The following is a 16,246-nucleotide window of genomic DNA, read 5'->3' on the forward strand; positions in this document are numbered from 1 at the left end:
ACTGCTGTAGTTCATTCAGATTTCTAGGATGTCTGGCATGAATCGCTGTTTTTAGGTCATGCCACAGCATCTCAATGGGGTTCAAATGTGGACTTTGACTCAGCCAGTCCAGAACGTGTATTTTGTTCTTCTGTAACCATTTTGAAGTTGATGTACTTCTGTGTTTTGGATTATTGTCTTGTTGCAGCGTCCGTCCTCTTTTTAGCCTCAACTGTCTGACAGATTGCCTCAAGTTTTCCTGCAAAACATCCTGATGAACTTTTAAATTCATTCTTCCATAACTGATTGCAAGTTGTCAAGGCCCCGAGGTAGCTAAACAAACAAAAATAACGATGCCATCATATAAACATGCATTATGCTGCATAATATTTATGTGCTAACTTCTTAGTGATCTGAAGAAATTTTGTATAAAAGTGCTGAGAACAATCTTTACTGTTTGTAAAGTGAGGTGGGGCACACTGTTGATCGCTTTTACTCTCTTAGCAGGCATTTTTACCACAGGAGAAAAACAAACTATTAGTGGTCCGAGTCCATTTGTGTTACGTACAATATTTGCAACATTATCTATAGTCACTGGTATGGATTGATTTGGCCTGCTTAACTTCCATTCAGTCATGGCGGTTTTTAATTCATCGATGTAGTATATGGACTACGCATCCCATGATGACTCTGGGCTCACACAGCCAATGGCATGGGACTTGGGGAATCTAACGTAGCGCATCTAGGTTGCTATTTGATGATATCTAGTGTGTGCGCTCTCGGGGTATTAAAAAAGTTAACAAACGCCACATAAGTCATATCTACTCAGTACTGCACAACACCAGCATTTGACATCCGACTTTCATAAACAGGACGAGTTTGAAGTGCAGCGCTCTTAATTTGCCACTCATTGTTCATCATGTAACCGTGAGTTAGCTCTCTGTGACCCACGGTCTTAACCTGTCTGTTGTTAAAGCGAGGTTATTCGTAGCAGCCAAGTCGGCAACAATATATTGGTGGACTTTGTTGCACGTATCCGTAAAGACAGTCTTTGTTGACTATGTACGAGTGGGGATAGCATACCAGCTCACCCAAAATGCTGCCAAACAACGGATCTGTACAATATTGAAGCCGGCAAGCCGCCTCTTAAGTTTCTGTCTTTCCTCACAAGCAACGATCCTCGTGCGCCACAGCTCCCACCTTTCATGCAGTTTGGGGGAGGAGTTGAGGAGGGGGCTGATAGCGGCAGAGTTTGTTTTTTCAAGGCAAAGCTGTGCCGGCCATTTTAGCGAGAGAGACGACAAAAATTGAATTCGGAAATACATTTTGGGAGCTTTTCATTTGGATCGAATGTTTTGAGCATTGAATCGAAGAGGGCGTATCGAACGGTTCAATATAAAACCGAGTATTGTAGCATCCTTAGTACAGTTTATTTTAATTTGTGTATACAATCAATCAACATCGATTCAATAAAAACACATTAAATTGTCTTACCAGTTTTTCCATCCGTCTTGGGGTCCATAATGACAAATTCCGGGCGCAATTTACTTATTCGTCGGCCTTTAAGTATGGGTACCAGGCCTCCTAAGTACTCCAAGTAGAGAGTGTAGCACGGACCCCCCACCTCTGGGTTATCCTCCGTACGCTTCATTGTACAATGCAGACGCTCGTTACCAGCTGTTGGGTAGCTCACAAAGTCACGCATGTTGTTGGGGTCTGGAATGGGCTGCTGGGGAATTAAACAGGCTTTGTAGTAACCACTATGATTTTTTAAGTGTCCAAACAGCCCTCCATTCTATCCCATCATACCTTGATTGTGGGGATAAAAGCGGAAGTGACGTAGGAACAGAGACGTGACGGAATGGTGAGCTTGGCGACGTCCTTTTCCTCCTTCACCGCCGTGGCGATGCCCTGCTGGCAGAGGAGCTGCAGATTTGCGATGCGGTGTTCCACACGCACCACGTAGAGTGCCGGGCCGCACGCCAGGAAGAGACGGGAGTCACGGTGGCCCCAGCAGAGGGTAGTAATGGGTCGCTACCAAGGAAATGGAGGATTGGTGTGAGTATTCAAAGCAAGTAGAGAATAACATTTTTTTTTCTCATTGAATACAAATTAAGCATCTTAAACTTTTGTTCTTTGCTTCCTTAATCCATAAATAAACCAAATATCCATTTTATATAGTACAATTATAGATTAGGCTGCAGCATCACATCAGACAAAAAATACCCCCCCCCCCTTCTGTCATTGTTTGCATATTATCCTCATTAAAATATGAAAACCTATAAATGTTTGGGTGGTTTTAGTTAAAGCAGACACCCTTTTTTCATTTGTGTGATTTTGACAAAGATCATATCACATTTGATGGTGATTTTATGCAGAAATGTGAGAAATTTCAAAAGGTTCAGACACTTTTCCATACCACTGTATAACTGGTCTGCTATTGGTTATTACCTAGCATCTTCCTGGCATCCAATTGGCTAAGAGGGACCTCTACTCTACAGTGGGGCAAATAAGTATTTAGTCAACCACCAATTGTGGAAGTTCTCCTACTTGAAAAGAGTGGAGAGGCCTGTAATTGTCAACATGGGTAAACCTCAACCACGAGAGACAGAATGTGGGGAAAAAAATCCGAAAATCACATTGTTTGATTTTTAAAGAATTTATTTCCAATTTAGAGTGGAAAATAAGTATTTAGTCACCAAAAACCAGATTTCTGGATGTCAAAGAGGTCTAACTTCTTCTAACGAGGTCTAACAAGGCTCCACTCGTTAACTGTATTAATGGCATCTGTTTTAACTCATTATCGGTACAAAAGACACCTGTCCACAACCTCAGTCAGTCACACTCCAAACTCCATTATGGCCAAGACCAAAGAGCTGTCGAACGACACCAGAGACAAAATTGTAGACCTGCACCAGGCTGGGAACACTGAATCTGCAATAGATAAAACGCTTGGTGTAAAAAAATCAACTGTGGGAGTAATTATTAGAAAATGGAAGACATACAACACCACTGATAATCTCCCTCGATCTGGGGCTCCATGCAAGATGTCACCCCGTGGCGTCAAAATGATAACAAGAACGGTGAGCAAAAATCCCAGAACCACACGGGGGGACCTAGTGAATGACCTGCAGAGAGCTGGGACCACAGTAACAAAGGCTACTATCAGTAACACAATGCGCCGCCAGGGACTCAGATCCTGCACTGCCTGACGTGTCCTCCTACTGAAGCCAGTACATATCCAGGCCCGTCTGCGGTTCGCTAAAGAGCATTTGGCTGATCCAGAAGAGGACTGGGAGAATGTGTTATGATCAGATGAAACCCAAATAGAACTTTCTGGGAGAAACACAGGTTCTCGTGTTTAGAAGAGAAAGAATACTGAATTGCATCAGAAGAACACCATACCCACTGTGAAGCCTGGGGGTCGAAACATCATACTTTGGGGCTGTTTTTCTGCAAAGGGACCAGGACGACTGATCTGTGTAAAGGAAAGAATGAATGGGGCAATGTATCGAGAGATTTTGAGTGGAAAAACTCCTTCCATCAGCAAGGGCATTGAAGGTGAGACGTGGCTGGTCTTTCAGCATGACAATGATCCCAAACACACAGCCAGGGCAACAAAGGAGTGGCTTCGTAAGAAGCATTTCAAGGTCCTGGAGTGGCCTAGCCAGTTTCCAGATCTCAACCCCATAGAAAATCTGTGGAGGGAGTTGAAAGTCCGTGTTCCCAAACGACAGCCCCAAAACATCACTGCTCTAGAGGAGATCTGCATGGAAGAATGAGCCAAAATACCAGCAACAGTTTGTGAAAAGCTTGTGAAGAGTTACAGAAAACGTTTGGCCTCCGTTATTGCCAACAAAGGGTACATAACAAAGTATTGAGATGAACTTTTGGTATTGACCAAATACGTATTTTTCACCATGATTTGCAAACAAATTCTTTAAAAATCAAACAATGTGATTTTCTGTTTTTTTTCCACATTCTGTCTCTCATGGTTGAGGTTTACCCATGTTGACAATTACAGGCCTCTCTAATATTTTCAAGGGGGAGAACTTGCACAATTAGTGATTGACTAAATACTTATTTGCCCCACTTTTTATTTTATTTTATTTTTTTTACATTATGCACAACTCTGATTTTATTGTTGATTGTCCAATAATCTAATTGTAACATATATTTGTGACATGTTTTGATGCATTATAAAAGACTAATGTCTGAATTTGGGGGGGCTTGGAACGGAGTAGGGCATTTACATGGAAAACGCAGCTCTACTTAGAGAATTTTCAAGTTACGAAATTACTTCCAGAACCAATTAATTTCGTAAGTAGAGGTACCACTGTTTTGTATTAAAGCCAGGTCTAATTACGGTAAAAAATGTGAGAAATTGATTCATAACAAGCATTAACTTACTCCTCTGGTAAAAAGTTTCGGACTACGTGAGTGTAAATTGTTGGTGCTTGACTTTTGCAATGTTGCAGTGGCAAGTTCAAAAACACAAAATGTCCACATTTGGATCAGAATATCCTGATATTCTTACACGTTCTATGCGAAAAGTGACCCAAGGAGTAAGGAAAAAATCTTTTCTTTTTCATTTCATTAATGAAAACACTTCCTACAGATCCTATCAAAATAGATGACTTTTCATTTGCAGATCAATTAATAGAATTAATCATGGTAGCCCTATCTTACTTGCAATTGACGGCGCTAGACGTCCAAAATCAGACATCTAGCCCTGGCAATAGCACACAAATGAGTCAATTATTTACATGGGTGGCCAACATAACGACCCTCCGAAGGATTCCATAAATACAATGTGGCCCGCGACAAAAGATAGCAAAGATGAGTTTGACACCTCTGCTCTAATTGTTTTTTTCTATAGATTTTTTGCTGTTGATCACCTGTGCTGGTGTTTCCAGTGTGTATATGTGTTCACCCCGGACATTAAAGAACTTTACTATGGCATTCCTGGTGGGAGGGGGGCAAGATGGATCATGGGGAAGGAGTGTCCTCTCCATGCCAGCCACTGACAGAAGGTCTCCTTGAGAGCACCACTGGGCGACTACATCTGAGGAGCACAAGTACTATATGAATCATATCATGGGAGGAAAAAATAGTGCAGCTGGATTACCTTTCAGGCCAGTGCGGATGAGGGTGGGCGAGAGGTCATCGTAGTTGTTCATCAGGCTAATGTCTCCGGAGGTGAAGCTAACTGTCAGCAAAGGTTTGTGGCTGTGCACTGAGAACACACAGAAAAGACAAGAGTTGTTACAAAAAAAAAAAAAAAGGTTGAAATTTCTTACTACTTTAGTACTATTAAAATGACTGCCAAGAAGGCGGTGTTATGATCAGTGTTGGGAATAACACCGTTACATAACGCCGTTATTTTTTTCAGTAACGGGGTAATCTAACCAATTATTTTTTCCACCATTACTGACTGTCAAAAGCGGTGCGTTACTTACTCTGAATAAATTGAAGAAACTACCAGCCATAGCGAGTCTACTCTGCTCTGTTTATTTGTCATCCGAGACTTGGGGTGCGTTCAGGTTCGAGAATAGCGCACGTGTTTTGTTTTGTGCTTTTTCTTAGCAAAGATATACCACAAAGGACGTGCTGGCACTCTGTTTCTTTAATAGCACATATACATAACTTCAACATTAACACAAATGTACGGCTCTCGGCAGGCCGTGTCTCTAACTCACTCCTGCATCATGTGAGCAAAACAAAATTGCCGCCGTGTGCACTTTCGGGTGCCTTGGATAATTCTGTATCTGAATATTACAGCACGTACTTCTTATGACTCCAGGCTGTTTGTCCCTGCTCATTCAGTTAGACAATGCTTTCCAAAGCTTGCTAACGTTTCTGTTTTTGCTACACCTGAATGCTAGACTCGTTCCCATCCCCCACTGTCAGCCAGCAAGAATGCTGCTTCCATCTTGAGGACGGCAGACACTTTGACGGGAGGAGTAGGGGGACGAGGCTACCTGAATGCACCACCTGGATAGATGCGATGGAAGTGATTGTGATTGGCTGAGGGTTAGTCATGTGTCATAGGAAGCCAATCAGAGCCCGTGCTTTTACACACACAAACCGGAAGAGCGCGTGCGGTAAACACACACACCCAAAACAGATGCAGAGGGATATGATGGAAGAGCATTCAGAGGAAAATTTGTCCTTTACGAGGTGGAGATATAAACACTATTTCAAGTCAAAATACTTGAAGTACAGTAGGCTATGTCTACTTGACTTGTGAGAGTTAGATTTAATTGATTAAACTCACTTTATATTTTTTACTGCTGATTGTTATTGTATTATATTGTTTACTGTTTATTTTTGTTGCACTTCAAGTGTAGGATAAATCTGTTGCTGGTGAGGTGCAATAAATATTACAAGGTTCTATAACACAATTACCTGTCTGTTCTTCTCTATTCAACTGACTCGAATACTGCTCAGAAAATTTCAGATTCTTTGACATACAACAACTTACAACTAGTAACTAGTTACTTTTACTATAGAGTAATTCAGTTACTAAGTTACTTTTTGGAAGACGTAGTGAGTAACTATAACTATAGTTATATAACTATAATATATATATTTTTTTTAATTAACGTGCCTAACACTGGTTATGATGCATTTCTTTGTTCTGTGCATTCAGCAAAAAAGCAGATTAATGTATGAAGAGTGTAACTTAACATCTAACGACATTACACTGTTAGTTACATGACTCATATGAAGGAGTAAGTGCATTTTCTGAGTGTAGCGTTGAATAAAGAAGGTGAACTAAGGAGACGGAAAAAAAAAACATAAATTGGTACCACACTGGGAAATGCAATAAGAGCATTAGGGAGCGCTGATTGGAGGGGGAAGGGAGCTCACAGATGGCAGCACATCTGCTTTCTTGCAACCCGTAAATAAAACAGCTGGACACTGGTACGTCAGCGCTGCCAGCAAACACGAAACGCTATTGTGGAACAGACGCACCTTGCTGTGGGGGGTAGTCGTCAGAATCTGTGTCGCTCTCGCTGCTGTCCTCCACCAGGAAGCTGGGGTAGTTCCATGACATGCTGAGGATGCCGTCCGACTCGTGCAGCAGAATGTGGGCCAGCATGCGCCCGTGGCAGTCCATCACTATCACCTGTCCATCGGCAGTACCAAACAAAACCTGTACATTGACAGTCAATTGTTAGAATAAGAGTTTAATGGTGAATTTAGGTAAGAAAGAAGTGAGGTTCATACCTGCTGGTCATCAGGTGTCCAGATACCGCATGTGATTTGACTCTCGAGGTTGATCTCAGAGGACCAGTGCCTTTGCCCGCTGACGGAGCCCACCAGCACAAAGCCATCGCGGTAGGAGATGAGCGCCTGAGTGCCGTCATGTGACCATGTGAAGTCACTGACCTGCAAAGCCACCGACACCACTTTACAATGGACCCAACTTGCAAGTTTCTAAAGCATTATTAACTGAAGGAAACTCTTAAATCCAGGAACCCCAGTCGGGATTGAACGACTTCAGAGCTGAGTTGATGATGATAGTCGAATTGATGTAGGTTGATTTACCTGAGCTCCACGGTCATTGACTAGCTCCACAGACCAGCGGCCCTCATACTGGATCCAAACAAAAATCCCACCATCTGTATCGCATGTGGCCAGTTTCTGGAATGGCTCGTTCCATCGCACCAGGACCACCTTAAATAGACAGACACAAAGACAAATGAGGCGCCTTGAGAACACGAAACAACTGTCCAACATGCCATGTTCCCATACTGATTCGGCGATTCAGTTAGATATTTCAACTCAAGCCACTCAACAGCATATGTCCCACTGCGGTGAGCCACCAGTACTCGCATTAGCAGTGAGCTAAATTTAGCACTGAACCAAATGACTATACAGTATATCATTAAGTAGGTTAACCTCATTTTGAAAAATCCTCAGAGGAGCTGTAATTATCAGATGTATTACACAAAATTGAGGTCCAACATTTTATGACAAAAATAGTAGACGTTTAGTGTCAAGTATATTGATGGAGAGTATATAAAGCAGCGCTAAGTAATAATTTTGCATTGGATAAAAAGCCTCTCAAAAATTCTTATAATTTAGAGCAGTGCTTCTCAATTATTTTCTGTTACGCCCCCCCAAGGAAGACGTAAATGTTTCGCGCCCCCCCCCCCCCCCAACTCTCTGCCGCCACTGTAAATAGTATCATTCGTCTATATTACTATTATAAGTACGCCTCAGCCTAACATTGGGTCCTTTTTTTTTCTATTAAAGAAAAAAAGTAACATAGATCAACTTATAATAAAGTATAACTTTTTAAACATTGTGTTGCTTGTAACAGAAAAGACTTAACGCGCATCAATTTGCCTGAAGTTAAAAAAAAAAAAAAAAAAAAAAAAAAAAGTCACATCCAAACTGTAAAAATACACTCAAGGTACATTTTTGACCATTTGATACTGAAAAATAAAATGTAATAAAATCAGTAAATAATAACAAATTCAAATTGATTAGAAACATTTACTCTTCAGGACAACATGCCAAAAAATTTGACCGAAAAAAAAACAAAACTGAATAGAAGGGGGGGGGGGGGGGTCTTTGGACAGAAGGAAAGTTTTTATTTTCGCTGATTCACCACAGTGCTCACTGGTTTACAGTGCTCACTGGTTTACTGATATAACACTGACAAAGCGGGACGATTGTGACAATTGGCAATATTCGGCACATTTTCGCTGAAAAACAATCAAGCGGCATATCAATGAGATTGAGGTCTAATGTCTTTAAGTGGCGTCTTAACTGATTTGGCTTCTCCGCTATAATCATTTTTAGACTCAGTAAACAGTGGTCTTTCCTCATTTCCCACTATATTAAAAGTCAAAGGCAAACGGCCCGAAAAAAGCGCATTCTCGGCGGCCGAGGGAGAACCGTAGGTGAGGGCGGTGGTCGTGACGATCCCAAGCCGAAAATGGCACTTCTCGGCCGGACACGTGAGAACCGAAAAAGACAGTGGGTCGCTGCGTGAGTCCAGCTCTGCATGAGTCTCTTCCGTGTGCTCTTGCTTACTTCAAAAATACTGCACGCACTTTGAAAATGAGAGCGCCACTGCCACCCACGGAGTGGATGTGCAAGTACACTTTATTCTAGTACGGCAAAAAAAAAAAAAAAAAGCATGTTCCCCGAGGTCACTCGCGCCCCCCCTGGCATCGCTCTGCGCCCCCCTGGGGGGGCGCGCCCCACCATTTGAGAAGTACTGATTTAGAGGCTTGTAAGAGAAATAGAGTGGTACAGTGTTATGAAAAGGTATCTGAATCTTTTGGGATTTCTCACATTTCTGCTTAAAATCACCATCAAATGGGAGCTGATCTTTGTTAAAATTACACAGATGAAAAAACAGTGTCTGCTTTAACTAAACCACCCAAACATTTATAGGTTTTCATATTTTAATGAGGACAGTATGCAAAAAATGACAGAAAGGGGAAAATAAGTGAGTGAACCATCACATTTAATATTTTGTGGCCCCCCTTGGCAGCAATAACTTCAACCAGACGCTTCCTGTAGCTGCAGATCAGTCTGGCACATCGATCAGGACTAATCTTGGCCCATTCTTCTCTACAAAACTGCTGTAGTTCAGATTCCTGGGATGTTTGGCATGATTCGCTGTCTTTAGGTCATGCCACAGCATATCAATGGGGTTTAAATCTAGACTTTGACTAGGTCTCTCCAGAACGTGTATTTTGTTCTTCTGAAACCATTCTGAAGTTGATTTACTTCTGTGTTTTGGATCATTGTCTTGTTGGAGCATCAGTCCTCTTTTTAGCTTCAACTGTCTGACAGATGGCCTCAACTTTTCCTGCAAAACATCCTGATGAACTTTTAAATTAATTCTTCCATTACTGATTGCAAGTTGTCCAGGCTCCGAGGCAGCGAAATAGCCCCAAATCATGATGCTCCCGCCACATTGCTTCACGGTGGGGATGAGGTGTGGATGCTGGTGAGCGGTTCCATTTTTTTCTCCACACACGACATTGTGTGTTACTCCCAAACAATTCAACTTTGGTTTCATCAGTTCACAAAATATTTTTGCCAAAACTTCTGTGAAGTGACCAAGTGCCTTTTTGCGAACATTAAACGAGCAACAATGTTTTTTTTAGACAGCAGGGCTTCTTCCTTGGCGTCCTCCCATGAACACCATTCTTGGTCATAGTTTTCAAATAGTTGATGTCTGCACAGAGATATTGGACTGTGCCAGTGATTTTAGCATACACTCTACAGTTCTTTTTTTACCTCTCTGAGTATTCTGCGCTCCTTGGGAGAGAAGCAAAGGTGCTAAACTCTCTCCATTTGTAGACAACTTTACCATGACTGTTGATTGATGAACATCCAGACTTGGAGAGATGGTATTGTATCCTTTCCCTTTTATACAAATCAACAATCCGTGATTGCAGGCCTTCAGATAGCTCTTTTGGCTGAGCCATGATGCACATCAGAAAATGCTTATCATCAAGACATTTCTTAACAGGTGTGTGTTTTATAGTAGGCAGGGCAGCTTTAAAACACTCACCAGTGATTGGGCACACACCTGACTTAAATTGTTTGGTAAAAATTGGTTTCAATTGCTCTTTAAGTCTCCTTAGGCAGAGGGTTCACTTACTTATTTGCCCCCCCTTGTGTCATTGTTTGCATGCTATCCTCATTCAAATATGAAAACCTATAAATGTTTGGGTGACTTTAGTTAAAGCAGACACTGTTTTTACATCTGTGCGATTTTGACAAAGATCAGATCACATTTGATAGTGATTTTATACAGAAATGTGAGGAATTCCAAAAGGGTGAGATACTTTTTCATACCACTGTACATGCTGCAAAAAGCATTGGTGCTGTTGCTTTAAAGGGAAACACGGAGAGACTTGTCTTAAAAAATAAATGTTATTATGAGTTAAAATCATTTGGAATTGAAACCCCGCTTGATGTTTTCGTTTTTGTACAATTTGTAAAAATGAGTTTGACTAATAGGTCGCCATTGTTGTTGACGTCGCAGGGCGATGACGTTACATGGTTACGCTGCCGGGCTTCCAGAGTATGACTCTAGCGACATACACATGTCATCTGTTCAACCCTTTCAATTTGAACCAGAGAGGAACATTAATGAGCATGACAGCACTGTCGATATTTCACAAAACGACCAGCAAGAGCAAAATGAACAGGAAAGACGGGATGAGACGTGACGAGAGTACGAAAAAAACGGTGTTCCGCCAAAATGTGCTACACCGGCGAAACGTCCGAAAAGAGGCGAATTTGTCACCCAAAGTACTACCGTGCGCGTTCAGCTTATTTTGTATAGATGCATACAGACAGAACATACTAAATATGACTTAAGAAAATACTTAAATATAGTACTATCAAATAAGGTTGGTTCAGATATGCTACTTGACTAATGTGGTCAACAGATCAACAACCTGCTTAAAGGCTCGCACAAGAAAAGACTGCTTAAAAGTATGAGAAGGAAACACCTGCAAAAAGTATTTTGAGGCAATGAAAAGGTAATAAAACACTCAATAAAAAGACAAATAGTAAGTACTCGCAACTTTTAACCGATGAGCCCATGTGTTGGACATCTCGCCGCGTAGAAGGAATTGCAGTAACCCAGTAGTATTCAGCGAGTGACAGTGACAATCTACATCATCACCCTGAGCGTCCATAAAATATGGCGCCCTCCATAGGTCAAAACATGTACTAAATATTATAATATTTTATCTGTTTCTAATAACATATTTTTGTAAAAGAGAACAATTGTGGCAATTTGAACCTACAAGTCTCTAAGTCCGAGGTTCCCTTTTAGGCCTTTTCCCGCCAGCCTTGTGTGAAAGGGTCCAGCACAAGCACCAACGCGTAAAGGCGGCGACCTGCTTGCTAACTTGACCAAATTTGGAATTGCTGACATCGCAAAATTTCAGGTAGTAAACAGCAAGGCTTTTAGTTGAAGAAAACCAATGCGAAGGATGTATTTTTCCATTGTTGCACAAGAAAGCTTTTGTCATAATAAATCCCGTAAAAAAAGGCCCCACTAGTTGTGACAGAAAGAGTTGAATTCATAAACTACAGTTCCAACCAAACTGCTTCAAGACATCATTTCGGCTCAGCAGGGAGAAGTTTGAAAGCCTCTTTTCAAGTGTCCTGAAGCTTTGGAAACTAGAAAAGAGCATCTATAATGACTTCTTCTATCGTCCTTAGGCTGTGAATATATCCGCCAAACTAGCATGATGTCCTTCCGCCAACCCTTTTCCTATTGGAGGCTCATTCTGACATCATAACATTACGGAAATAGAGAATATTTCCATATATGGACTAGGCATGTGCCGGTATGAGATTTTGGCGGTATGATAACCTTAAGCAAAACACACTACTTTTGTTCACTACTTGCTTTTGTACACTACTTTTGTTCACTATTTACTTTTGTAGACTACTTTTGTACACTACCCTTCACAGACTACCTTTGTACACTATCTCTGTACACTACTGTTGTACACAACTTTTTTTCTCTTTTTGTACTTCTGTACACTAATTTGTTCACTACCTTTGTACACTACCTGTGTATGCTACTTTTGTACACTTACTAGTCTTGTACACTACTTTTGGTCACTGCCTTTGTACACTACCTGTGTACAACACATTTGTACACTTCTAACCACTATGTGTGTGAAACCTGTTGTGTTTTATTGTGTGTTATATTTATAACTGTGTCAAAAACAGTTCTTGCATTGTGGTGGCTAATAGCTAATACCGTACTACGATATGACGGAAAATTTTAGTGGCTTTGAAACCGTGACGTTTTCATACCAAGGTAAACCTCGAAACCGGCAACCAGCACATGACTATTATAGACCTTCCCCTATGTGCAAATTTACTCTGGCTACACCACCCAAAACGATAGGAAAATGCTTTTTAGCACTGCTCGCACTAGTATGAAATGGCCTTTATTCCCAGCTACTAAAGTACACAAAATGGAGCATTACCTACACAACAATATCAACAATTTTTAAAACTGATAAGAACATAAAATAATCAAATCAGTCATTTTCACTCTCATAAAGTGTAACACCACTAACTGAAATGACTTATCATATCACACATGATCAACAGAGGAACAAGACACTGATTGCCCATATTGAGCAGTAAGGATCATTTAATGTCGCCTCAAAAGAACCCATCACCGCCCCCAAGCTCTTCCCTACTTTTCTACTTGTGTGTGTGTGTGTATGTCACTATCTGCCTGTTCTTCTGTGGCGTGACTCAGCCTATTCCCAGAGGAATAATCCTAAGCGGGGAGCAGCGCCGCTCTCACTCAGCAAAGCACGTGGGCCGTACATGCTCCGGGGCACAACACAGGGCACGTTTTAGCCAGGCTTACACTTTTCGAGTGTGACTCTGACAACAGCTAACGTTTTAGATAAGCTTGATGGAGGGACTTGTTCATCTTGATCCCAACCCTTCACAAAACCACCGTGTCACTCCTGCTAAACACACGCTCGTCTATTCACGGACCGGCAGGACATGTGGGTTTAAGTCAAATGAGGGAGATCACACAAGTGGTAATCTAATGAGCAGAGCCATTTTAAAACCATCTATTTCAAACAAGAAAAAAAAAACTATGCTGAAGAATAATTCCTCTTTGGGTTCACGCACACAAAAAAATAGTTATTTTTTAGTTAAAAAAAAAAGCAAAGGAAATGGTTATCTTCTGAATGAAATAGACCACTTCGTTGTATGTGAAAGCGATCGTTTTATATATTCAAATTTTGAATCCCGCGCCATGAAAATGAGTGACTTCCGGCTTCAGTCTCGGGTTTAGGAGAATGCAAATGTGACGTCACCTGGGTCAGCACCTAGGGTTGGGAATCTCTGGCATGAAGCCGATTCGATCTGTATCGAGATACACAGGTTAAGATTCGATCAAAAAACGATACGTTTTTAAGGCCGAGCGATTCGATATAGTTTAAGAACGATACGGTTCGATACAGAGTTAAAACGATACGATAGTAAACATTTGTTGTGTGTGTTCGTACAGTATTTACAGTATGAAAAAAAAAATAAGGCTACTATATGACCGTCATTTTGTTGGATGGGATTGATAATAAAATAAAACTCCAGTGACATACAACAATAAAGTGCAGTAAGTCAATTACTGTATTTCCTGGTGTTTTGAACAGAAGAGGTAAGTAGTTGAAGTGCAAACTTTCACGTAAACATCTTACAAACAAAAAAATTATATGCAGCAGCTCTAGAAAAAAAAGAATTAAACCTGCTAGTGCTATCATAAATACACAATAAATTATGCTTTACCACTGGTATAATTGGGGTAATAAAAACATGGCATTTTAGAAAGACAGGTCAATAGTCATTACTTTAAACTTATACTGTACACAGCAAAGTCATTCACTTATGCCTGTGCTTCCACATTTTTTTATTCCTCATCACTGTTCATATCTTTTTTGAAGGGCAGATTTTTCTTGAGGAAGATCATCTGATCCACATGTTCATGTTTAAGCAGAGTGCGTTTCGTGGAAACAATATGCCGCCCTTTCCACCATTGTAGTGGGTTATTTTTCAGGGTTAAAAACTCACGATCTCTGTACCGCTTCACACTAGCTCTGACCCATGCGAACAGATCTGGCTGCCTTCATCACTTCAAAGTCCGACTTTTGTTTTCCTGGGTGCGTTGAAAATCAATCGCTGCACGTCACTGGCGTGGTGCTCAAACTGTCCATTGTTTTAGCATGTTACTTCGTTGCCACTACTAGTTTCGTTTTGGGCTGTGAAGAAAACGCTACGGAGCGTGCGTTACAATGGTTTTGTTAGCTCTCGCGTTGTTATGACACGGCCGTGACGATCGGGTAATGACGGGGAGTTATGCTAGTCCATATTGTGATCCTGCATGTCACATCATGTCACATACTAAGTGCGCTGTGTGGTGAATGACACAAGCATGTGAAGTAAAAGCTAAATTATTATATATTAAGCAATGCATTGAACTAGGCATTAGAAGCCGATTCTTGTGCTCGCGATAGCCGAATTCTGTCTCTACTATCGGTTCATTTAATATTTAAGGGCTAATTACTGTCAAATCGTAGCTTTACTATAGCTACAGCTGTATCTCTCATCTGTAAAACCGGATATCCGGTTGTATCGGTTTATCGTTCTTCAGCTTATCAGCACCTCACAATACAGCATTGCTTTATAGAATGCAGATGATTCAGATTCAGAGTTTATTTGTCATTGTCAAGATAACAACGAAATTCAGATTGGAGTTCCAACAATACTATGGGTTAGTTTCCATTAAAGTGCTTGGTGCAGAGCAATATAAAGGAAAAGTGTCCCCAGTGCCCTGAACTGCGGAGTCAGCTAATTTTGTGGATTAATTCGTTTATTTTTCGCATCACGTCAGCCAAACGACTGCGTGCTTTTGTAGCTGCACCAGGGAGAGGCGTGTGAGCCTTTTTGGGTTTCACAAAGTTCCCGTTCACCTCGAGATCTGCCAAGACAAGTGTGCGACAACTGTGGGACCATTGGACTTACGGCAAAGTGAGTAAACATCGTGTTTTGTATTATGTCAAAAACTAGGATCATGGCACATGTTTTAATACGGAGGTGGCTTGCATTCTGTGGGGACAATTTGACCATCCTGAGAAGTTGGTTGTGTTATATCTCTTCCATCCCTATGCAAACCTACGCCCTTGCTGGTAAACTATATTACTGTGTTTTCTGCATATACTGTAATACTGCATTTCCTTGGTCAATATTTAACAATAGAGTGCTATTAACTTTGTTTTACATAATCCTGCTGGCACACAGATAAAAAAAGCATCAATTGTTGTGCTTCAGTGGAAGTTTCCTGCACAGAAGAGCATTTGAGTTGCCTCAGTATCAATGCACCACCTGGGTATTGTTTAATGAGGATAAAGATTCAGACTCTACAACACTGATTACTCTTAGGGGTTTCTCAGGATTACACTAGATTGCCACAAAGGGATGACATTTTACTAACGTGTACGTGTGCATGAACACAAAATTATAACGCTAATCATAATCCTCCATCACGGATACAGCAATATTGCTGGGTTCTGTTTAAAATGATCAAACATACGTCAATTATTCAAACCAAACATGTCCTCCCACTGCAGACCAGATCGCTCCTATTTACTTTGTACTTAACCTGGGTTATAATCTAAGGATGATGAGTGTAACGTCTTAAGCAGGTGACTGAAAGTAATTTTTGTAAGTA

The 16,246-nt window shown here is 41.1% G+C and overlaps 1 protein-coding gene across 3 annotated transcripts in view; it reads right to left on the reverse strand.

Annotated features, from left to right (window-relative positions):
* Window positions 1–16,246, reverse strand: part of tulp4a (TUB like protein 4a) — a 52,780-nt gene that overhangs the window by 11,676 nt on the left and 24,858 nt on the right. For all 3 annotated transcript variants that reach the window (XM_057822863.1, XM_057822861.1, XM_057822862.1), the window contains exons 3-9: window positions 7,534–7,662; window positions 7,213–7,374; window positions 6,958–7,138; window positions 5,108–5,215; window positions 4,878–5,044; window positions 1,789–2,013; window positions 1,474–1,708 (exon numbers count right to left, since the gene is read on the reverse strand). In XM_057822863.1, coding sequence (XP_057678846.1) covers window positions 1,474–1,708; window positions 1,789–2,013; window positions 4,878–5,044; window positions 5,108–5,215; window positions 6,958–7,138; window positions 7,213–7,374; window positions 7,534–7,662 — 1,207 coding nt within the window. The remainder of the gene's footprint in view (window positions 1–1,473; window positions 1,709–1,788; window positions 2,014–4,877; window positions 5,045–5,107; window positions 5,216–6,957; window positions 7,139–7,212; window positions 7,375–7,533; window positions 7,663–16,246) is intronic.

Source organism: Corythoichthys intestinalis, chromosome 19 (assembly GCF_030265065.1).
Source record: "Corythoichthys intestinalis isolate RoL2023-P3 chromosome 19, ASM3026506v1, whole genome shotgun sequence".
Classification (NCBI taxonomy): domain Eukaryota; kingdom Metazoa; phylum Chordata; class Actinopteri; order Syngnathiformes; family Syngnathidae; genus Corythoichthys; species Corythoichthys intestinalis.